The sequence below is a fragment of the Pyrus communis genome, chromosome 12 (genome assembly GCF_041283825.1).
Source record: "Pyrus communis isolate YQ-2024b chromosome 12, ASM4128382v1, whole genome shotgun sequence".
NCBI lineage: Eukaryota > Viridiplantae > Streptophyta > Magnoliopsida > Rosales > Rosaceae > Pyrus > Pyrus communis.
Genome location: NC_142576.1, coordinates 10,654,984 through 10,679,557, shown reverse-complemented (window position 1 = coordinate 10,679,557; position 24,574 = coordinate 10,654,984). Strand labels below are relative to the sequence as shown.

Below are 24,574 nucleotides of genomic sequence, written 5' to 3'. Positions count from 1 at the left end.
AATTACAAGAGAGTTGCCTCATTGGAATTTTATGATACATTAAGAGACCTAAAAAAAATCACACCAGTGAATGTATTAATAGATGAATATATGCAATTCGTTTCAGGTCACATGTCACATCCCCGCCCGGGGCGGATCACTTTCCGGACCCGCTTCACCACCGTAGCACGATATTGTCCGCTTTGGGCTTACTATTCCCTCACGGTTTTGTTTTTGGGAACTCACAAGCAACTTCCCAGTGGGTCACCCATCATGGGATTGCTCTAGCCCCCTTCTCGCTTAACTTCAGAGTTCCTACGGAACCCGAAGCCAGTGAGCTCCCAAAAGGCCTCGTGCTAGGTAGGGATGGAAATATACATTTAAGGATCACTCCCCTGGGCGATGTGGGATGTCACAATCCACCCCCCTTAGGGGCCCGACGTCCTCGTCGGCACATTTCCGACCAGGGATTGGCTCTGATACCAATTGTCACATCCCGGCCCGGGGCGGATCACTTCCCGGACCCGCTCCACCACCGTAGCACGATATTGTCCGCTTTGGGCTTACCATTCCCTCACGGTTTTGTTTTTGGGAACTCACAAGCAACTTCCCAGTGGGTCACCCATCATGGGATTGCTCTAGCCCCCTTCTCGCTTAACTTCGGAGTTCCTACGGAACCCGAAGCCAGTGAGCTCCCAAAAGGCCTCGTGCTAGGTAGGGATGGAAATATACATTTAAAGATCACTCCCCTGGGCGATGTGGGATGTCACATCACACCAATGCTTTGGCCTAAAAAAATAAATGCTAAGACTGGTATCTCGTTGTGTACTATTTTAGTTATACGCGTGAAAAACGCAAAAAGCATCAATGATTAAAATAAACTACCAATATTAATAAGGAAAACTAACAAAAAATATTCAAAAACTTTAGCTTTTAATGAAAATGACAAAATAAATGTGTAAGTGAATAATACCAGAAGTGACTTTTCAAAGTAAAAATATTCTTAACGTTAAAATAAATAATACTAAGAATGTTTCATTAAGATTCCCATGTTAATATTGTTTTAGATAGAAATGGATTCCCACACCAATAAATCATCTGTTGATATATCATGTCATCAACTCTGAAAGCTTTATTTAGGCTTTAGCCTTTTAGGTTGTGTGGAAATCCACAACCTCCATTGTGCAATGTATTACATTCCTTTTGAGGAGAAATGCTAAGGGATTCTCGAAGTGGGAATTGGATCTCTTTCTGAGCAAATAGTGGGGATCCTCATGATCACACAATACGGGCCGTCGGAGAGCTATTGGATCAAAATTCAACGACCTGTGTTGTGTGGTCATGAGGATCCCCACCATTTGGTCAGGAGGGGATCCAATTCTCTCGAAGTGAGCCGTCTTATGTTTTTGAAACAATATAATATTGACATAAAAATTAATATTAAATTGTAAAATGATAGATACTTCATAACATTTTTCTCTATATAAGCTCTCAACTCTCAAAAGTAGGAGGATGAGAGGAGCTTTTTCACACCATCTCTGGTCAAGTTCCTACAGGCTAGCAATTACATGGAACCGATCCCTTCCGGATCCAAAGGAATTGAGCCCACTAATTAATGAATCCAGACTATTGAAATTTGATCCAACAGTTACGATAATTATAATTTTTATGGGGCACCTTATTTGTAGAGAAATTTTTAGTTATAACGGGAATACAAGTAGTACACCACGTATTTTAATAAGAATGATGGAAAATTTTATTTTTTAAGTTATTAACTTTTTAGCACACATATCCCACTATTTGTTTAGTGACACGTGATGTACCATCCCGTGTACCAGTCACACTGAAAAATCTCTCTTATTTGTAACCGTTGGATCAAATTTCAATGATTCGAATACATTGATTAGTGAGCTCAGTTTCTTTGGAGATTCGGTTCCCAATTACATTGCTTAACTACCGGACACGTGGAGCGTACAGTTAAGCCCGTAATTATAAAGTAAAACCCTCTTCTTTTTCTGACACGTGTACTGTACAACGACACTCTAGTTTGGCAGTTTCTGCATCCCTTTACTTTTTTGCAATTTCTGATCCTTGCATCCTCCTTTTTTTTCTTTCTTTCTTTTTTTCTTTTACATAATTCTTCCAGATATTGTATTGATGATGGATTTCTGGATTTTAATTTTCAATTTTCTGTAGGGAAAAATGAGAATTCTGAGTCTTTTATTCGATTTTATTGGATTTGGATTTGGAATTCCAATCGGCCTTGTACTGGGATTTTTCATATTTATATACTCTAAGCCTGAAGATGTGAAGGTAATTAACCACAAAATCGAGAACTTCCTTAATTTTTCGTCTCATTATTTTATGACAATTTTCATTTTTCTTCCATGAATGCCATGTCTGATCTGGGAATGTCAATTAAACATCGTTCTTCATCTCCAATGCTATATGTGTTCAATTTTGTTTTGGTCTACATTTGCCCACTTGCCCCCATCTCACATGATTGCTTCGCATTGAAATTATTCATTGTTCATTTACGTCCTTGTTAAGAATAGCTAACATGTAGCGGTAAGGTGCTTAACAAAATGCCTAAAAAATCCATGACGAGATTGGTATTCAAAAGTAACTAGCCAAAATGGTGTACCAGCTTCGTCTTACCCTGAGAACAAATTTCTTAATCCTCCACTACATGGTTCCTCTCATTTTATGGCCATTAAGTAATTAAATTTCCTTTAAACCTAATTATGCAGGATCCAATTATTAAACCCCTTGATGAGATTGATACAGGCTCTCTGATTGATCTTTTGCATGAGATTCCTCCATGGGTGAAACATCCTGACTATGAAAGAGTGAGAGTTTAACTTTACCTCCTTTTTAATTACATTTTACTGTGGCATTTTACTCCTAGTAACTTTTTTTTTTAATGAACTTTTGCAGATTGACTGGTTTAACAAGGCTTTATATGATATGTGGCCTTACCTTGATAAGGTGATTTGGAGCTAACCCTAGTAACTAAAACCTAGCGAACTAGTCAGTCTTCTTGATGCGTCACTTGTGTTCTTACACTTAATAGGCAATATGCGGTATCATACGAAGCGCCACGAAGCCTATATTTGCAGAGTACATTGGAAAGTATCAGATAAAATCGATCGAATTCGAGACCCTGACTCTCGGAAGCCTTCCTCCTACAATTTACGGTAAGTTAGAGCAAGCATTTAAATTTGCATGTGTGTGTGTTTTTATTTGTGGTATATGAGAGATCTTACCAAGTCATCGAAGTTTTGCAGGCATGAGAGTGCATGAAACCACTGAAAACGAACTGATATTTGAGCCTGCAATTAGATGGGCAGGAAATCCCCACATAACAGTGGTGTTGAAACTGTTGCCGTTTCGATTTACAGCACAGGTCAGAGTAAATTACAGAACCTTACATCCGCTGCATGCACACGCAAATTACACCCTCGTCGGGTGCAGTCTGTCTGCCTGCAATCACCATGAAAAATAGTCTCATGAACTTGTTCATTTTTCGGTTCTCAGTTGGTGGATATCCAAATATTTGCAGCACCAAGGATAATTTTGAGGCCTCTGGTGCCATCATTCCCATGTTTTGCAAACGTAGTAGTGAGTTTGATAGATAAGGTACATTAACAAAAAATTTAGAAAAAAAAAAAAAAACAAAGTTGGTTTTAAAACTTCATGTAAGTGGCATGCTCTTATGGTGGCAGATTATGTTAATTGCAGCCACATGTGGATTTTGGACTCAAAATTCAGGGAGGGGATGTGATGGCAATCCCTGGTTTGTACCAATTCATCCAGGTCTAACTCTCTCTCTCTCTCTCTCTGTAAAGTAATCACCTCTGAATTGTTTAACTTATCATTAAGCTCGTTTATGTTGACCTTTTGAGTTTTGAGTGAAGGAAAAACAGTCATCATGATCATACTTTAGAATAATGTATAAATTAAAGTACACGTTTCAAAATAATATTAGTTCTTAGGCAATGCCTATAAAGAATTGAAACAAATCATGAAGCTTATATGGTTTTTTTATAGGAAATAAAAATAAACAAAGCATAATGATAAACCTAATTATACAAAAATATACTATTTTCTATTTTCAGTTGACTTTTTAGTGTGGTCATTTTCTCATATCACCTAGGACTTGAAAATGATGTTAGCTAGTCATACTCTTTCCGATGCTTGAATAGGTTCAACAAGCACTTAGGCTTTCATATTTTTCATGCTTAACTAGTGTGGTTTTTTACGACTGTTTATGCTAATAAGAAACACTTCAAAAATCAAGTTACATAAAAAAACATAAACCTCACCTACTAAATGATAATTTAATAACAGCTGTGTTGAGAGTTTCCTTTCCTTTCAAAATGATATTTTTAGGTGATTTTATTATAAGATGGTGTTTCGAGGATCTTATTTGTGAACGATGCCTATTTTTAAGCCCTATCAAAAAGGATGATGATATTTCATACAAACTTTGTGCTGGAGTGGGCTAGTGGGTGGGAGAGCAAGCTGAGCAGATCCCATTAATAGCGTTGCCAATTTATTTTGTGAGAGATACGTGATTTATTATTTTCTTTTTGTCATCAAATAAGTGTGGTTATATGAAAAGTGGGTAAGGATATGGTACTTAATATTTTAAACATGCATAAGTTTCATCAGATTTAAATTATGACATAAAAAATGTTAGAATTTCTATACACATGTTCTCTTTTTAATAATTTCTTTTTGTATGATTATTTTTTGTGTGCTACGCAGGAATTTATAAAAAGACAAGTTGCTAGCCTTTATTTATGGCCCCAAACTCTGGACATACCAATTCTTGATAGTTCCCTGTAAGTTTATATGATATGACATTTTTGCACAGTTAAAGGATGTATTTCTCTTTAGAAATCATGTATAATTTTATTTTATTTTTATATATACGAACACTAATTATGTATCAAGTATAATATTTAACTCATTATTATTTTTCTTGCTTACCCAGATCAGGGACAATAAAGAAGCCAGTAGGGATACTACATGTGAAGGTTGTAAAAGCACTCAAACTCTTGAAGATGGACATCATTGGAACATCTGACCCTTATGTTAAAATCAAACTAAGTGGGGAGAGGCTTCCTTCAAAGAAAACAACCATTAAGATGAGGAATCTTAACCCTGAATGGAATGAGAGTTTTAGGCTTACAGTTAAAGATCCCCAGACCCAAATCCTTCAATTTGATCTTTATGATTGGGAACAGGTTTGGACAAACCCGTATTAATACAAGAGAAATATATGATTTTTTTTCAGACAGACAGACATGCTATATACGCTAGACTCTTGATATTCACTCAAGAGCACTGAATCATATAATTTCAATTTTACTAATGATTTGGTTAATAGTGTGGCAACATAACATTTCATACTATCTAACAACTCCAATGATCGTATTTATCTAATAAAAGATGTGTTCTTTATGTTCATTTCACAGATTGGAACACATGATTTTTTAGGAATGCAAATTGTTCCACTGAAGGTGCTTATCCCACATGAGACGAAAGAATTGACTCTTGATTTGGTGAAGAACACAAACCCTTATGATCCTGTAAACAAGAAAGGGAGAGGCCACCTCATAGTGGAGTTGACATACAATCCTTTTATAGATGACCATGGAAACTACAGTGGACCTTTGGATGGAAAAGTTGCAGGGGAAAAAAGTCATCAAAGTAAGAGCCGAAAGGGATCCAAGGATTTTTCTTGCTTTTCGTCGCTAGAAGCAGCCGGTTTGCTTTCAGTTACAGTCCAGGGAGCTGAAGATGTTTCTGGCAAGAATCGCAGTAACCCTAACCCTTATGCTTTGGTTAGCTTTGGAGAAGAAACTAAAATAACCAAGGTGAGCATATTAGCACTCCTAAACACCTCATTTATCTTAGATTACGTAGGAAACTGTTATTTGCACCAGTTAAAAGGAGATGTTCTCTTAATATATTGTCGATTTCAACCTTATATTCAAGTAAATATTCATTTCAATGATGTTGAAATAGATAGTCAGACAACATAACATAGACTACATAGTTTACTATGTTTGTTTCTCATTGGTTAATAATGACGTGCGTTGTGACTCGATTTAGTTCATATTATGACTTTATGCATGCAAACTTTTCTAGATGCTTAGGAAAACCCAGTGTCCAAGTTGGAATGAAGAATTCCAGTTTGTGATAGAAGATGCTTCACTGAAGGAGAAGATCCATATTGAAGTAATGAGTAAGAAAAGATTTGGTTTTCGTCGACAGGTTGGATCTTTTACCATAATCTCCTCACCATTTTAGGTTTATTATTTATTGAATTAAAACCATCTAATTTCTACTATTTATTTAGGAGTCGTTGGGGTACATTGACATCAATTTTAGTGATGTGGTATACAATGGACGCATTAGAGGGAAGTACAATTTGATCAACTCAAAAAATGGAGTTATACATATTGAGACGCAGTGGAATTCTACATGACCACATCAAAACTTTTGTAGTAATATATATATATATACATATATATATATATATATATATATATATATCTTGGAAGTATGTCCTTAAAGCCACTCATTTGATATAACAGTTTTTTGAATACTTGTTATGTTAAACTCTTATTTGTTTAATGGAAGGGCAAGGCTAGCTTATTGTTAATCAATATTTAACGTATCATGTGTTTAATCAATAACATAATCAAATGAATCTAATCAACGTAAGAGAGAAGTGATATAAGTTTAGATCAATGAGACATTTCTCTTATGTTTATTCCTAAAATGTTCCTAGTCATAGGATTGTCAATTAGGCATTGACCATACGTTAAGGTTAGTATGTGTTATGTTAACTCAAGCAAGAGTATGACTAGTCTCAAGTTAGTAAGTGATGGACATTAAGACAAACACATAGGTGCTTAAAAGGATGTTGAGTACACTGAACATGATTAATTGAGAGTTCTAACATACATATCATGTAAGAACTCATGAATTGCAATAATGCAAAGTAGTCATTTGACTTGAGGTATCATAGTTGTCTAGTGGTTAGGTCCTTGATATTTGACTATGTTAAAGCATTCCATTTGAGGATGTCCACGACATTGTTAGGGTTAAGCTACCTAATCATGTAAGCATGTGAAGGTACAATAATGAATCTCTAACCTTCCATGGTGAAAGGAAAATACTTTGAGATATGATTTAGGAGTCATTGGCCAAAACATATGAATGAGATTTAGGAAGTACTTTCCAAATCACATTCACTATAATCATATAGAGAAGTATCACACTTGATGGTAGACAAAAAACAAACTATCAATTAAATAATGTGGTCAAGAGCATTAAATTAGAGAGGAACTACGTACCTTGCATTGTAGTTGTAACTGGATAAGTTCTCCAACCACTTCTACTTAGCTTAGGTACCCATGACAAACTACTAGGTGTCACTCATGGTTTGTGGAAGTTCTAAAGATAAGCAAACACTAATCTTCAATAAAGGGAGAATCGAAAGTTAGTCTCAATTAACAATCAATTGTTAAGAGTTACAATTGCCCACAACCTTGCTAATTGAAACCTAATTGAGCATACACCATGTAAAGATGAACGTGAAGAAATATAAATAAGATGGATAAGCAATTAAATAGTTTACTTGTGTATGGTCTAGATTAAATAATTGGTTAATCGAGCATGCAAAGGGTTCCTATTGGGCTTTAAGTTAGTTTCAGGTTTTATGGCCCAAATGGGTTTGGTCCATAAAGGCTCATTAGGCTTTAGTTGGGAAGGGAATAGCTTAATTACAAGTTTGCCGCTCATTTGTGATGAGGTATAAAAAGTAACTTTATAGCTTAACCTCATTAAGGGTTTCTTGAGATAAAGTGTAAGGCATTTCTCTCTCTATCTCTCCAAAGGAGGTCGGCCATACTTCGAAGAAGGTAGCTAGCAATCTTACTTCTTCTAGGCCATCCATCTTCTCTTCACACCTCATCCTTGGTGTGAATACTTAGAGGCTTGAAACCTTACAAGCTTTGGAGATCTTTTCCTCAAATACTCAAGGAGCAAAGGAGAACCAAAGAAGCAAACATCAAAGAAGAGAAGATCATAAACACAAGGAAGCTTCCAAGGAGTTTGGAGTGAACTTGAAGGCCTCCACTTGTGTGATAACCTTGTGAACACAAGGATGAGCTTCAAGGGTATGAAAGTTGGATCTCTCTTCTTTTTAGTTTGTAAAGACTCTTAGTTCACCAACACTAGGCCTTGAATTTTATGGGTTATAGAATTGTTTTGAGTGCATACCTACTTTAAGAGTTAATATGTATGCTTGTATGCATAAATGTTATGAGTTAGACAAAATTTTTCCTTCAATAAATAGTATATTTTCATAGAGTTTTGCGAGCAATTGTTGCCTTTAGTTGATTGAAATTGAATGATTGGTATCAATCAATCAAAGATGAGCGACTAATACTAGCAAAATCCATAGGCTTTTTAGCCAAAATGGTCCCTGAGATTTGCATAACACATAACTTTGGTCTCTCAGATTGAAAATCAATAGAAATAGTCCCTGAGATTGTCCACCATCCATTATTTTGGTCATTCCGTTAAAAAATCTGTTAAGTGTCTTGGAGCTTTTGACCGGAAGTTTGAGTAATTTTCAAAGCTTCGTAACTCAATCGTTTCTTAACCAAATTCGACTTATAATATATCAAAATAAAGATAAGAAAGTGTAGAACAAGATTATACCTATTTGGAAGCCCAATGATTGCCGGTAATTGGAAGAGAAAATCATTCATTATTTATAAGATTAAATGTTATATGCTGATATGAACTAAGTTTGACAATTCCTTGCACTATTCGTTAATCTAACACGAAACAACACAAAAATAAAAGATTTTAGATCATCTGTTTACGGTTCAAGTTGCTATCGAGTAAACCATTAAAAAATGGTTATCTTAACAGGTTTGAAGGTTATTGGCTTCTACTCCCCATCTTGGACTTCCATATATGCAAAAATGGATTGAGCCCATCTTGGACTTCAAATAAGGTCTTCAATCTTCCAACCAGATCCAACCATCCAAGTCCACAGTGCCAATTGCCAAGGCACACTGCCCTCTTTTGTCCTCAACTCTGTCCTGCCCAACTAATATCTCACATCTCCCTCAATAGCTGGCAGCTAAATCACAAATAAACGGCCATGATATAACACCAAGTGGGCAAAAAGGGCCAGGCACATAACACAACAGCTTCGTGATCCTCACTGCACCAGATCATTATCCGTAAATCCAACCAACCCCAGGGGCACTTCCGTCACAAAAATATCCAATTCTTCTTCATAAACCCTGAATCCCCAAGTTCTAAAAAATCCTCTTCTTCTTTGCAACCTTATCGGTATAGAAGCAAAACTAAAAGCAGAGCGAAACTACCATGACTGCCTCCACTGCTTCCCTCGCTCTTCCTTCTCTCTCCCCTAAAACCCTAGCCCTCTACACTCCCAAACCCGCCTCAATCTATCTCTACTCGGCCGCCTCCTCCGCCCTAGCGCTCGGCTGCAAACCCATTTCAATTTCGGCTTCATTTCTCAACTCCGGGAAGGGGTTTCAGAGCGTGTCGTCTCGGTTCGTACGAAACGTTGCCGTCTCGTCCGAGTTCGAGCAGGACGAGGAGGTTCTCAGCGACGACGGAGAGGCCTCCCCTGACCTCAAACTCTTCGTGGGTAACCTTCCCTTCAGCGTCGATAGCGCTCAGCTTGCTGGTATCTTCGAGAGCGCTGGAAATGTCCAGATGGTCGAGGTAATTCCTTGTTTTCACTCGAAATTTTGTAACTTTTACTTGAAATTTGGGTGAAAAGTGAAACGGGTTGTTGCTGGTTTAGTGTTTTATGGGCTAAATTTGGATGGTTTTGTTTTTGCAGGTGATATATGATAAGACGACCGGAAGAAGCCGGGGATTTGGGTTTGTGACTATGTCAAGTGTTCAAGAAGCTGAATCTGCTGCTCGCCAGCTAAATGGCTATGTAAGTCTTCATATTTAAGCCTGACCATTTGATGATATTTTCTTATATATGCCAAAGTGTTTGAAATTTCGTGAATTCGGATGTTATTCGTAGTCGTAGATTATTTATCATTTTTAGCCAAAATTTAGCATCTCAATTCATAAATATCAGTTTTTATTAAAAATTTCAAATATATCAAAAAGACCAAGTAAATAGACTCAAATGCCTTCACCATTGAAAACTGTATAAATGTAAACTAACAAGAGATGGCTTTCTTTTCGATTTTATAGTTTGAATGTCTGATAATATCCAGATCCGAATCTGAAAAAGTAGAATGAACGAAAAAAGATTGAGCTAAAACAACGGTCAGATTCATTTCTTACTTGAGAAAGCTACAACATAGGTCATAATGATAATTTCATAGAACAAAATTTCTGCATATTTTTGTGTAACAATTAACTGGTATTTTAGTATTAGGGTTTTGACGGCAATGACAAAGAATGACGAAGTTTGATCTCATTGATTGTTTATTTTCTCCCAAGAAAAGGAGCTTATAAATTCAATCTTAGCATGAGCATATACACTTTTTAATCGATTCCATAAAAAAGTAAATTCATATGAAAAAAGTTTCGATTTTTTCAATCCGCAGCTGACCATGTATTCATGGCTTGTTCTATATGCCTGCAACTGGTTCCCGACCTTTTCCATCCCCATTCCTTGTTGAACAACCGTGCAAAAACTTTGAAAGGGTTCTAAATGGTAATTAGAATTTAATTTAGAGGGCATATAAGTCTATTCAGTTGAGTCTTCTGCTATAATTGATTTTTTTTTTATGAAAACTGACATTTATGAATTGGGTGGTCAAATTTTGGCTATAAACGATAAAAACACGTAGTCGTATTTGTTAAACATTGATTTGTTGAAACTTGTTTGAGATTTGTCATACTGAACAATTGTTTTATGGAGCTTAGTCTCTGGGCTTTTGTAGCGTATAATTTTTTACGGCCGCGATTGCTTATTACCGTGTTGATTGTTCTGAGTCTTGAAGTCATTGGTTACAGTTCAAGTTGAGATCTCTGTTTGTTGTATATAACTATGTTAGCAAGAGTTTCATGGCATTATTGTGAAAATAATTTTATTGATTGATGTTTGAAACTTGGTCGATGTTTATTTCATTCTGAAAAGGTTGTTTTGTAGCTCAGTGTTGCATTTCTTGATGTTGGTTTTTCAGTGTAGTGATTGGTTGAGTTCTGTATTAATTTTGCTGAGTCTTGCCATCATTTGGTTGAATTGCATTCATGGGAACCCTGTATATCGTATCTAAGAAATACTTCATTGCATTTGGCAGGAACTTGATGGCAGGGCATTGAGGGTAAACTATGGACCTCCTCCTCCTCGGACTGAGGATTCCTCTTTCAGAGGTGCCAGAGGTCCCAGAGGTGGTGGTGGAGGTTATGACTCTAACAACCGCCTTTACGTGGGTAACCTTGCATGGGGTGTTGACAATTTGGCTCTTGAGAACTTGTTTAGTGAGCAAGGAAAGGTTTTGGAAGCCAAGGTAGTTTATGACAGGGACAGTGGCAGATCGAGGGGTTTCGGTTTTGTAACTTATGATACTGCTGATGAAATGAACAGTGCCATTGAATCGTTGGATGGAGTTGTACGTATATCATTACCTCTCCTTAAGAATATTGTTTCCAATTACATGTACAATCTTTGTGTTTCTAAATTTTGTTTTCTGCAGGACTTGAATGGAAGATCTATCCGAGTGACTGCGGCAGAACCTAGGCCGAGGCGTCAATTTTAAATATAAAACGTTGCAGAGTCATTGGCCAACAGAATACTTGATGTACAGCTTCTAACTATTGTAAATGTTTGATTCTACCTCTTTCTTCCTTATACAGGATATGGTATTCATCATTTATATATAGCTGTGCTGGTACATCATTATGGGGTTCTATTATAAATCCTACATGCGTTTCTGGTATTAGACGGTGTCTGTCCGATTGATTAATAATTTTTTTTTTGCGTCCGGTTTCGTTTCCTTCCGTTTGCATGTATGATCCTAATATCTGCTGTTCTTCATTGCAGGTTGTTAGGATTGTAGCTGTGCCCCCCATTGCTGTTTGTCAAGAATGACAGGATCATGCTGCCTTGCGCAGCCACGGTTGGTTTCATGAGCGCTAATGGTGGTTTTTTGACATCTGCCTGTAGATGGACAAGAGCAGAGAAGAATGTTTTGATTGTTTTAAGACTTATATTCCGAATGTCTTGGCCAAGTTAAAGAACTGATTTGTGATCAACTTATTTTAAGAGTTTATAGATTTTGGTACATCGAAAGCATTGTCGCATATTCTGCCTCCCCCGTCATTGAAGGTAGAGTTGGCAAATGGTTGGCTTAGCAGGTTTGGGCCGATCAAAAATTGATTTTTTTTAAGAGAACTTTAACGAAAAGTTTCTGTTCATTTTAACGAAAAATTATATTTTTACATTAAAAAGTCAATCTTGATACTATTTATTTTACCTTTTATTTAGTTCTTATTGTTAAAACTCGAAGTTTTCAAACATTTTTTTGTTAGTATTTTTTTTTTTTTTTTAATGGGTCATCCAAATCCAATCCATTAAGCCAATGAGTGGAAATTGATGAATTCAAAGTGACCCGTTCTGTTAATGGTTAAACGTTTCACCCGTTAACGCACGCTCCAAATGCTCCCCTATAATAAGTTAAATTACACGTATTTTGAAACGAGAACAAACATTACATGTATTATACACATATAATGTACATACTTTTCAGGTTAAATACATGTTATTTTCACATATTTTTCAATCATGCATATAAAATTCTCGTGACATACATGCATTTCAAACATCATATTGAATACATATAAAAAAATATTAAAATTTTAAAAGGACCAAATTTTTTGAAGTATGCATGCAAATATTTTTACGGAATTCAAACATAATGACACATTCATACCTCATGGATGATCTTAACAAATAATGAAATTGATGGATCAAAATGAGAAGAAGGGTAATTGAGAAGAGGTGGGCACACCCGACTTGGATTTGTTTCGCCCCAAAACCATAATCAAACCAATTAAAATATAATAGTTTGATTTGGTTAGGTTTTGACAAAAATTTCCAGAGAAACTAAACCGAACCAACTTTTTTTTTCTTTCAACATTTTAGCCTAACACACGACGACGACAATTCAAGAATTTGTTACATATTATGCTTATAGTACATCAAACAATCCTAACTTTCAACATATTATCAAACTTTTTTGAATACAACGATATATTTATATTAAAGGAGGGGGATTTGGGTTACACAATGGGTCAGCTATAATAATTTTGTATCAATCTCGCTATCAACGAGAGATAAACCTAAAACCTGCACATACAAGTGAAAACGAGTGCCACTAAACCGAACTTTCAACTTTAGTACATAATATAGTTACAACTCAAATATCTTCAATATTCCATCATCAACCTCCAAGTTCAATATTTTTACCTAGTTCTTAGCTAATGAAAAGGCTACATGTGTAATATAAAATCATTTAAATACCAATGCATAAGTGATCGGTCCAATTCGATTTAGATCAGTTTACAAAAGCTCAAACCGTAATTAAACCAATTCATTATGGTTTGGTTTGGCTTTTGAACCGTTTGACTTTATTTTGTGTTCAAAATCAAACCAAACTGACCACTATGATTCGTATGGGCCCATTTTGATTGATGCAATGGGATTGACGCCCATCCCTAAATTTCAAGGCATTTTATGATAAAAAGCTTATTTGATATAATTAGTAGCATGAAAGATAAGTTAACTTGGAGCCTCACCAACTTTGGAACTTTCTCCGTGAAAATTACTTACCTCTCTATTTGGCGATGATGATATCATTTCCTGGAATTGGGATTCATTCGGAAAACTTAATCTCCCACCCAAGTTGGCGACTTTCCTCTAGACTCTACATCCTGGGAAAATGCTCACTAATGTGCAGGGAGCTAGAAGAGGTTTTACTAATAACCACCGATGTCCAATTTGTCCTACTAAAGAGGAATCAATAGATTACATCATGAGGCGTTGTGGGCACACTCTTTTTCTTTGGAATGATGTTGGAATTCCCTTTGAAGTTGGCCATTCCTTTGCTCTTGATTTTCAGAGCTGGATAGCTGTAAACCTTTAAACTCAGTGCACCTCCATATATGGTTTACCCTGGAGCCTTATCTTTGCTTCAACTCTCTGGTTTTGTTGGAAATGGAGGAACAATTTTGTGTTCAATGATGGTCAACAGCCTCCTCTCTGACCACAAAATTCCATTTTTCACTTTGCAAGGGACTGGTACGCTGCCAAAGAATGTTCTTCTAGTAAGCCTCCTAGATCAATTATCTCAATCCATTGGATCCGTCGGCCAATTGGTGGATACAAAATTAGTACTGATGGAAGCTGTAAAGACTTGGTTAGCCACATAAGTGCTGGAGGTTTTGCTTCGTAACTCCGAGGGGGATTGGATTAAGGGCTTTGCAGCTAACTTGGGTAGGGGGCTTTGAGGTATTTACATGAGTCTCACTATGACTTGGATGAGAGATGCAGGGATGTGATACTTGAATGGGACTCTTGTGCTATTGTTACCTTGATTTAACAACCTAATTTGGTTTTGCACCCGCTCCATAGAGAAAAAAAATATCTCAGCTGACCACATGGCTGATTTGGGCCATGGCTTGTCCCTTAGTCTTCATGTTTTGTTTCTCCTCCTACCACTGCTACTAATTTTTTAGATTCTGATACTATTGGCAGGGCCCTTCTTAGGGCTATCCCTGCCTAGTCTTTATGTTATGCTTGCTGGGCTTTGCTCTCCTCTTTAGAGCATCTTTATTGGTTAGGTTAAAAATTTAATTTTTTAGTCCGAAAAATTTATCTTTTAGCTCAGAAACAGTTTTTTTACTCTAACTGTTCTAGCCTGAAATTTTAGCTCGTGATTATTAAAGAATGAACTTAGACTATTTTTTTTGTTAAATTAATTTAAAAAAAAAAATGTAGACTATCGTAAATTAATGTTATGAACATTTTAATCTAAAAAAATTTAAATTCCGATAAATATTGGGTGGAGTACACTCCGATTTTTGGGCTAAATTTTGGGGAGAATTTGGCATTGATTTAGCATTTAGCATTTAGCCCAAAATTTCCCCTTGGGTTGAAGTGGGTTTGGGGGGAAATTTTGAGAAGTAATTTGGCTTTTAACCCACCATTAAAGTTGGTCTTATAAAAAAAGAAGAAGATATAACTAGTAACAGTACATTTAATATTCATTGTTTTCAATTTTTCTTAACAAATCAAATCTTGACGTTCATGAGGTTGTAATAGTCTGTAAAAGCTGTTTAATCTTGCAATTTTTTATATCCCTAATATTTATAAGAACCATTTTTTATGATTTACAATCATATATTTAGACTAAACATAGGGGGCTAGCGTGCTTCTACTCGTGGCGGGCGGGGGAAGGGTCCAAGGGACACGTACCCGAGTGTGAGTCACTAACCCTAGTAGTTCCTCCCTAGCGCAAGCATTAAGAAAGCTAAAGTTCCATTAAAGAGTTCCACGGGGTAAAACCTCCTCAGGGAATATAAGGTCTTCATGAGGCTGATCTTGAACTGCCATCCAAGCACGAATACTTTCACTTAAGAGAATATTTTTGGTGTAGAAAGTCTCAAAATTTAGGGTCTTCCGTTGTACAGATTTTCTAAGAAACGAAGTCATAGGCATGCCATTTTCAGATAGAGTATTTTCTATGGTAGCACCATGAATCGCAAATAATAGAGGAACACCCAAATCCTTATTTAATAGCAATATCACTAACAATGAAAACAATCCCTACATTCTCATTCTCATGATTCAATGCTATTCCTTTTACACCGCTGGCAAATCCAACAACTTCTTACAATCAACGAAATTTGAACTTAAGGTCTTTCACTTATTTGTGAAAATGATAAGAAGCATTGCAGAAGAAGACATTTACAAGTAATCAATACAAGAAATATCTCAAAGAATAATAAATAACTAAAATCTGAAATTCCCTGAAATTGTTGACTGCAGTTGTAAGATTTAAAGCACAATTATTGCAGCCACATGTTGGACCATTAGAGATGGGCAAGACATGATTGCCAGATTGAACCATACTATTTGGTGCACTACAAGGCAAAACCCAAAGGGAAACAAGATGGGACTTGAGTGGCTTACAATGTGGCACCAAATCACATGTGCACACACATAGTCAGATCTCAAAATGCAAGAGTTAGCAGGAGGAGAGAATCGAATACACGAACTCGAGTACGGATGTAAATGCTTATAATTATTCGAGCTACAAGACGCTTACAACTCTGTTGAACTCGTGGATTGGAGAAGGTTTTCACTTTTCAACTTTTGTACGTGGTGGGCAACTATAGAAGCGTGTAGTGTCGACAATGTGGTGTGACAGCCGTTGGTAGTGTACAAATTCTTGATTGCAATTTGTAAGGGATGTATTCAGTGGTGGCCCATGTGTAGCCTGTGTTGAATGAAAACAGGCCTGGCCCAAGAAACCTGTGTGTTCGAAATTAAACAAACAAATAGGAGAAACCCATAAAGGTGGAAAGAAATAGAATTTGTGGGATTTGGCCCACTTTTTCGTTTTATTTCTTGAAAATTACAAATTTAAGAGTCCCGACCAATGACATGATTTTTTGGATGAAAATGATCTTCAAAAATCCCCTCCACACCTTGAAAAGAATAGGATTAAACACCATTTACTTTGACCAGTAGGACCAGAATAAATTGGTTGGTCCATTCTAGTGAGAAATATAATTTTTTTTTTTAACAAACGATATTATCTACATTAAGGGAGAAGATGTGGGCTTAACCTCATAATGGGCTAGCAATAATATAGTTCAAACTCGCATTTGGCTAGAATCAAATCTAAGACCTCTCACTTACAAGTGAAGAGAAATACAACTAAACCGTAGTACTATATGACATGAGAAATATAATTTTAAATCATCACTAAAATTAACTAAGCTGGAAAAATCGACTTACACAATAAAACTGATGATAATTGACATGAACATACATCAATTTTTTATTTATTTAAGGTAAAGCTAGATATCTTCTTTTTTCAGCCACGTTTTGAAAACTATATGATGTGGTTGTTGACGGTTTGGTCTTCTTTTTAAAATTTTTTATTAAGTCTTACTTTATTGCCACATTATGTGGTTTACAAAATGAGGTTTAAAAAGATGGTCTCCCAATCATTTTCCGTTTGTTTATACATGCGTTATATTGGTTTACAAAACACCTTATCAACCTTGATACGAGTCTATTGAGCGAGTTGTTCCACATTGGAAATGGAAGCTTTTACATAGTAGCTTAAAAGTTTGGGAGATCTTTATTTGGACATACAAAATTGACAGACTTGTTGACACATGCTCTAATATAGTTGGAATCCACATACAATGTATGGACCACCTGTATTAAGTGTGTTAGCAATTATGTTAGTTTTATGTGTCTATATATACACACACATCTACACACACACAGATATATATATTTAAAAAGGTAGGTATCTCCACTTTATTTCCCACCACCTAGTGTAACTATATTGTCGTATCAAAGTAGAAAAAAAAAATTAGGCATTTCCTCCCGTTGCTAATTGTTATGGGTTGGATGCTTACATTACTATTATCCTCATTAAAGACTTTATTGCCCACTAATTAGCCGTGATTATTAACTAATATTCACTATATACAGTTAAGGATCATATTTATACAAAAAATTATTAAATTAAATATCGTTTAATCCTTCAAATGTATTAATGTATGGTTCATCGAGATAATTTTCTTATTACCTAAATGTCTTGAGTAAATTTGTAATTAAAAAAAATTAGACACCCATGATTTGACTTGAGTTTGAATTTTTTAAATAATTTGGTGGCATGGACGGGGCTGCAGTCGAATCCTATGTCGATGTCCATTCCTTTTGAGGCTTCTCATACTCTTGTATGACTGATGAAGTTGAGGCAATCATGGCTTCAAGTCACATTTTGATATGAGTGGGTTGACATGTGTTCCTTTCTTCCCCCTATTTTTTGATCGGTTTATAGCCATTTACGTTCATTAGCTTTCAGGCTTTTTTACCCTGGCTATTTGATTACAATCAAAGACAAAAAATTTGTGAGCACAATGATTCTACAACTTTGTAGTTCGTAATCTTTGACTTGAAGCCTAAGAAAGTCATATAACATTCACTTTTTACACATTTTTGAATTTTTTTATGCGCGCATTTAGCTCAATTTATCTAGAGGAAATATTTACTTTGTCTCTAGAGGAAATATTTGTTTACCACCTTAATAATAATTGTCATGTTTTATATGTTAGTTATGATTAAAAGTGCAATGTCTATATATGTATTACATGTAAAAATAATATACCATATAGTCAACTATAGTGACTAAAATTATTTCTCTCTTTCAATAACTCTAATGAATTATTAAAATTATTTACTTCTTTTTGAACCAGTTTAACGACTAACAAAAAGAAAGTGTGGTGCTATCTATACATTCATTTATATCTCTCCCACACCACTCTCAATTTCTGGTGCTTAGATTGATTGAATTGGAGAAGATCAATGGGCAAAAAACAACAAAAGTGTGTGGGAAGTAAAAATGGGTGTGTGAACAACACTACCCAAAAGAAAAACTTTCACGGGTTAATTAGTAGATACAAATCCTTAGATATTTATATAATTCACAAACAATACTTATTACCTATCAAATAATTTTGTACCATTGAGAAAATTGTTCTTTAAAATTAGCCACGTCCTTCGAATTAATGGAAAAATGACTATTGGTCTTGGAGCAATGGGAATCTATAGGCTATCAAATTGAAGAACGAGCAGAATAGGCATGAACTAATCATGCCTTCTTATGGAATCATAGATGAACACATTATCATGACCTAATTCGAAGTAATCAACAATAAAGACTTTAAAATCGAACGTGGTAACTGTCAATTAAGCTGAAGTGCTAAGCTCAATGCTCATCGGTGAGTGGACTGCTATTTTCCCACCAATCGTTAGCAAGTTTCGCTTCGAAGAAAGTTCACTATTTTTGCTTGTTATGATCTTTTTTTAATTGCTCTTGTACATGCTTCAATTGAGCTTCATGTTACCTTCCACTTAAACTTCTTTATCATATATTGTAAGCCAAGGAGATTAGTTAAGATGAGACAATGTAATAAGGTGTATTTATTTTGTGAGCTTTCATCATTCCTAAGCCTGTGCTTGTTTTTGCTTAGTTTAGATTTGAAGATATATGGCCACTATTTTGATAAAATTAATATGAGGATTACTGAGACAATGGGCTCATTAACCTATTTACCAATGCCATTACCAGCCAGCATGTGTAAAGGTAGCAGTCATAATAATTTAGGGTACAGTAACTTCCAGTTCCAGTCTCAGGGATCATTCATTTTCTTGCCAGAGTAATAAGCTGCATGTGATAATAAGCCATCATTGTTGAATAAGGCAATATAGTAAATATTGAATTTGAATCCCTAAACCACTAGTAGAAAAAACAGCTTGCGCGATGAAATATATATTTATTTTGTCGCACAAGACGTACTTGCGTGACGGAAAAAAATACTTCGTCGTGCAAAATAGACAAGATAGGAAAAATAAAATTAATTTGCGCGAAGAAAATGTTAGTCGCGCAAGAATACTTCGCGCGACGAAGATTTGTTGTCGTCTAATAAAGTCAGCAAGAAAATGCGGGGTAATTTTTTTTGGTGCGAAAAACTTGCGTGATAAAAAGGGGACCTTTGCGCGACCAAGAGTTCGTCGTGCAAGTTCCTGTCAGTTTTCACTTAGACCATTCACTGCAAGTGAATTAGAGGAATCAATATCGTATTTAATATAGATGTTTGTGTGACAAAGCTTTCGTCGCGCAAAGGCCCTAACCTTCCTATAAATATGCTCTTCCGCTGTCCTTATTTTTCACAATTCTATTCTCCTTATTCTTCAAGAACATATGGAGGATAAAAATAAGGATCAGAGCGTGCCCGCCACCAACCCGAATGATTTGAGGCAACATTTTGAGTTTGCGCATGTGATTGCTGTAGCCATGGGGAATAATTGTCCGACTGCTGAGTGGCGTTTTTGGAAAAATGTGCCCGATAATGTGAAGAAGGCGGTGATGGATGAATTATTAGTAAATATACTGTTCATGGATCAATAATTAATTTTGTGATATTTTTTGTTATATGTTAGAATTAATTATTTGCATATATGTGTAACAGTGTAAGTATACTCTTGATGATATATGAACAAACAGTTGATGAAGTTGATGGAGGATGTGTTGGAGGGAGGTTACAATCGGTGGCGTTATGAAGTCTTGCGGAATGGATCAGGATCATCGAAATAGTAGTTTTAAATTTATGTTTTGTATGACAATATTTAAATTTAAGGTTTTATTTTTTATTTTTTTATAAGTTATGTATTTGGACTTAATTAGGCTTTAATTCCTGTTTGATTTTTTTTATTGAGGCCTAATGCAAGCACCCTATCCTTGATTTGTATGTGTTTTCAATCTTCAATGAATATCATACTTATGGTCAAAATAATTATATGGATTAAGGAATTAATTATTTATGGAATAAATATTTAAGGTATTAATTATTTATAGAATAAATATTTCTGGTATTAATTATTTATAGAATAAATATTTAAAGTATTAATTATTTTTAGAATAAATATTTTCTGAAAAAATATTTAACTGAATATTTGTTTGTAATTATAAAGTTTACGTAAACATAGATATATATGTTTACGTAAACCTTATAATTACAATGATTATTCATCGCTAAACATATTGCGTGATGCTATGTTCGTCGCGTAAGATGACTTTGTGCAACGAACATTAGATGTTTGTCTTGCAAAACACAGTCAGATTGCGTTCAAACCTTCCTATTTGTTGCGTATTTATGACGTGTTTTGCGCAACGAATATCTTCGTCGAACAAAGGGATCCTAGTGCTATATAAACACAGTTTTAGAACCCTAGTTTTCAAAAATTTTTTGTTCAAAAACGAATGGCCGATTCTGGAGAAGGTTCTGGGAAAAAGAAACTTGTAGTGTGATTAGAGAGGCATCAACGGAAGCAAGTACTGTACTTTGAAGGCAAAAATATGGTTGAGGCGTACGCGGAATTTAGGTATGACATTGAAAATTTGGTGCAGAGGTATGACATTGAAAATTTGGTGCATGGACGTTTTAGTGGCACCTCATAACCACCTCTTCGCCGGGGATAGCTCTCTTCCCATGTTGGGTAGGGAAGGGTGGACGGGTGGGGAAGGTTAGGGGGATGGGTGAGGAAGGTTGGGGTTTTCTATTTGAAAATGGGGAATTAGGGTTAGGGTTTGCGTTCGAAAGGGACAGGAAGAGGTAGGGGAAGGGAAGAGGTGGGGGATGGGGGAGGGTTGGGGAAGATTGGAGGCACGGGGAAGAGTTTGGTGGTTGTCGAAGAGAAGAAGAAGGTTGGTGCAAGTGGAGGAAAGGGGAGGCCAGCATCCCTAGGCTATTTTAAAATTTTTTTGTTTTTTTTATTCTTAATTTTTTAATTTTTTTAATATTTGATTTTTAAAAATGTATTTAATTATTTTTTAATCCAGTTGGATTAGTGAGTGGACCCCATCTCTAGCCATGTCAGCATTTAACAGAGAAATTAACAGAAAAACTGACGGAGGTCTGACATTGTCACAAATTCATAAGACGAGGTATGACATTGTCAATTTTAAAAGATGAGGTATGAAAGAGTCGTAACACCAATATTTGAGGTAGTTTTTTTTGTCATTTACCCTTTAATTTAATTAATAAATTTATGTTATGTGGATGATTAATATTTACATTAATTATAATTTCTATTTGGGATAGTAAATTAGTTTTGTTAATTAATTTAATGTTTAATTAGGTTTGAGTTTTTTTATTTATAATAAAATAAAAATTTACATTACATGCAAATAAAACGGAAAAACATGAAAAAAATTAAAAAATATGCATTGTGCGATGATACATGTTTTCATCGCGCAATTTTTTGAAAAGAATAAATTATAAAGTGAAGGAAATAAAATAAAAAAATGGTAAACTTGCACGACGAATACTTTTTTTTTTTGTCGCGCAAATGTTATTTGTGTGATGAAGACTATGTTAGTCGCGCAAAGGTCATTTGCGCGATGAAGACCTTGTTCATCACGCAAAATCATTCATCCAAAAGCGAACTTTATAATCTAGACTCAGCTTGTGCAGAGGCAAACTGCACAAAAATTGCAGATGTAGCCTCTGCACCTATCCCTTTCAGTTTTGCTCAATCCAGCATCCGTCATTTCCATTTTCTCTCAATTTCATCATCTAATACTCCCTTCATCTTTTTCTCTAGGTTGACCGAGCTATCTCGGTGTGTTTGGTAAGCAATTTTTTTTTTTGTTAGGGTAAAAGTATTAATGTAAATTCATACTAACACCATTAATTTTGTCTATAAGGATATTGTGTGTGATTAGCAATTGGTTGAGAACGATTGAGAATGTATTTTCTTCGTTTTATTATTTAAAAATATCAAATTAATTAAATTATGTTGAACGTGTTTGTTATGTTTATATTGTGTTGTGAAATTATATTTATATTATGTTGTTAAATTTGAATGTGACATACAAATATGTTTTGTGATGTACGGAGTTAATTGAAATTAACTTCGTACTTGTTTTTAATTTTGAGTAAAACTTAGTTTTCCGTTTGAGGATTAGTTGGATTTCGTGCATGGATGCGAAAGCAAGATTGGTTTCCAATTAATTCTTGAATTGTTCCATTATTTGGACAATTTGGGAATGCACAGTTATGCCACGTAGTTTATGGTTGAAGGATTAGGTTTCAGTTGTGGAGATTTCAGTGTCATCTCTGTACATTCTTCGGGTGGCATATAGGTGTTTTATATATATGTCGTACACCTGAAGAACTGTACCGAGATGCTGCCAAAATTCATCCACGTCGAAATCTAATCTGATGTAGCTGTAAATTACGTGACATGACTATGCATTCCCGAATGGGATAGGGCCCTTACCGGAGGCATAAGGTGACACTATCATTTGTATGAAGTTGTTGTGATTGTTGTATTGTTATTTTGGTTCCATGAATTATGGACAGGATGTGGATACAAAACCCGAATAAATGCGCAGACAAATACCTGGATGGAATCGAGGATTTTATTGACTTTGCATGTACACACAACCCGGATGCAATTAGAATCTGATGTCCTTGTAAGAGGTGTAACAACACGTTAAGGGAGACAATTGATAATGTTCGATTTTATTTAGTAAGGAATGGAATGATTGAGACATATAATACTTGGAACCATCATGGGCCACAGTTAGACAATGCTTCGTCTTCAAATGCCACAAGAGTGGACAATGTTGAACCTACTGTGGATCCTAATGAACAAGTCATGGATATTATAAATGATGCTTTTCTATTTGGATCGACAAACAACAATTAGGAAGGGGAAGATGACGTGCCTACACCAATGGACAATGCAGAGTTCGAACAATATGAAAAACTATTAAAAAATGCCAACCAAGAGTTATACTCAGGGTACGAGAGCTTCTCTGTTCTCATGGCCATTGTGGAACTAATGCATAGAAAAATAAAGTATCGTATGTCGAACCAGTGTTTCGATTACTTTTTGGGGGTTTTTCAAGAGAATGCTTCCGAAGGACAATTGTTTGCCGAAATACCATAGACATGTGGAAAAAGTGTTGAATGGTCTTGGATTGGGTTATGAAAAAAATTCACGTTTGCAAAAACAATTGTATTTATTCTACGAAGAGAATAAAGCATTGGATAAATGCCCTATATGCAATGAGTTGAGGTTCAAAGTGACATCTCATAATAGAACGACTAAGATCCCACAAAAAGTCATGCGTTATCTGCCCGTGAAACTTAGGTTGCAGCGATTGTATATGTTGACACATACTGCCACCGACATGAGATGACGTAAGAAAAAAACAAGTAGACGACGATGTGATGAGGCATTCTGCAGATGGGGAGGCATGAAAAAAGTTCGATTGAACGTTCCCCGAGTTTGCTGCTGATCCTCGGAATATTAGATTGGGACTTGCCACTGACAGATTCAATCCGTTCAGGGTTCTAAACCAACACCACAACACTTGGCTGATTTTCGTATTCCTATATCATTTGCCGCTTGGAAATGCATGAAAAAGAATACATGATGATGACACTTTTGATAACTGAGGATATTGGCAGGTCAACTGATGTTTACTTAAGGTCGTTGGTTGATGAGCTAAATGATTTATGGACAAACGGTGTGCGTATGTATGATAAGTCCACTGGGAAGATGTTCACTTTGCGGGCAGCAGTTATGTGGACTGTGAACGATTTTCTCGCTTATGCAATGGTTTCTAGTACAGCACTAAGGCTTATATGGCATGCCTTATATGCAAGAATGATGTAACATCTGGTTGGCACAGTAAAAAAGTTTGTTACCTTGGTCATCGGAGATGGTTGCCAT

At 35.6% G+C, this 24,574-nt stretch overlaps 2 protein-coding genes across 3 annotated transcripts; both read left to right on the top strand.

Annotated features, from left to right (window-relative positions):
* The first annotated feature begins 2,088 nt into the window (after positions 1-2,088).
* LOC137744700 (synaptotagmin-3) lies at positions 2,089-6,506 on the top strand. Its single transcript, XM_068484467.2, has 12 exons — positions 2,089-2,292; positions 2,730-2,828; positions 2,917-2,967; positions 3,053-3,176; positions 3,267-3,385; positions 3,517-3,618; positions 3,721-3,795; positions 4,750-4,826; positions 4,979-5,231; positions 5,463-5,864; positions 6,139-6,264; positions 6,350-6,506. Exons 1-12 carry the CDS (start codon positions 2,182-2,184, stop codon positions 6,476-6,478), a joined length of 1,668 nt encoding a protein of 555 aa, XP_068340568.1. The 5' UTR covers positions 2,089-2,181; the 3' UTR covers positions 6,479-6,506.
* A 2,710-nt stretch (positions 6,507-9,216) lies between these two features.
* On the top strand, positions 9,217-12,313 carry LOC137744701 (29 kDa ribonucleoprotein A, chloroplastic). Of its 2 annotated transcripts, none has more exons than XM_068484468.2 (5): positions 9,217-9,771; positions 9,893-9,994; positions 11,322-11,633; positions 11,718-11,822; positions 12,065-12,313. In XM_068484468.2, the coding sequence occupies exons 1-4, from the start codon at positions 9,406-9,408 to the stop codon at positions 11,778-11,780; spliced, it is 843 nt and encodes a 280-aa protein (XP_068340569.2). In that variant the 5' UTR covers positions 9,217-9,405; the 3' UTR covers positions 11,781-11,822; positions 12,065-12,313. The 2 variants fall into 2 exon arrangements, 1 of the variants encoding a protein (XP_068340569.2); XR_015954287.1 differs by having other exon boundaries at positions 9,337-9,771; positions 11,718-11,840.
* Positions 12,314-24,574: the final 12,261 nt, after the last annotated feature.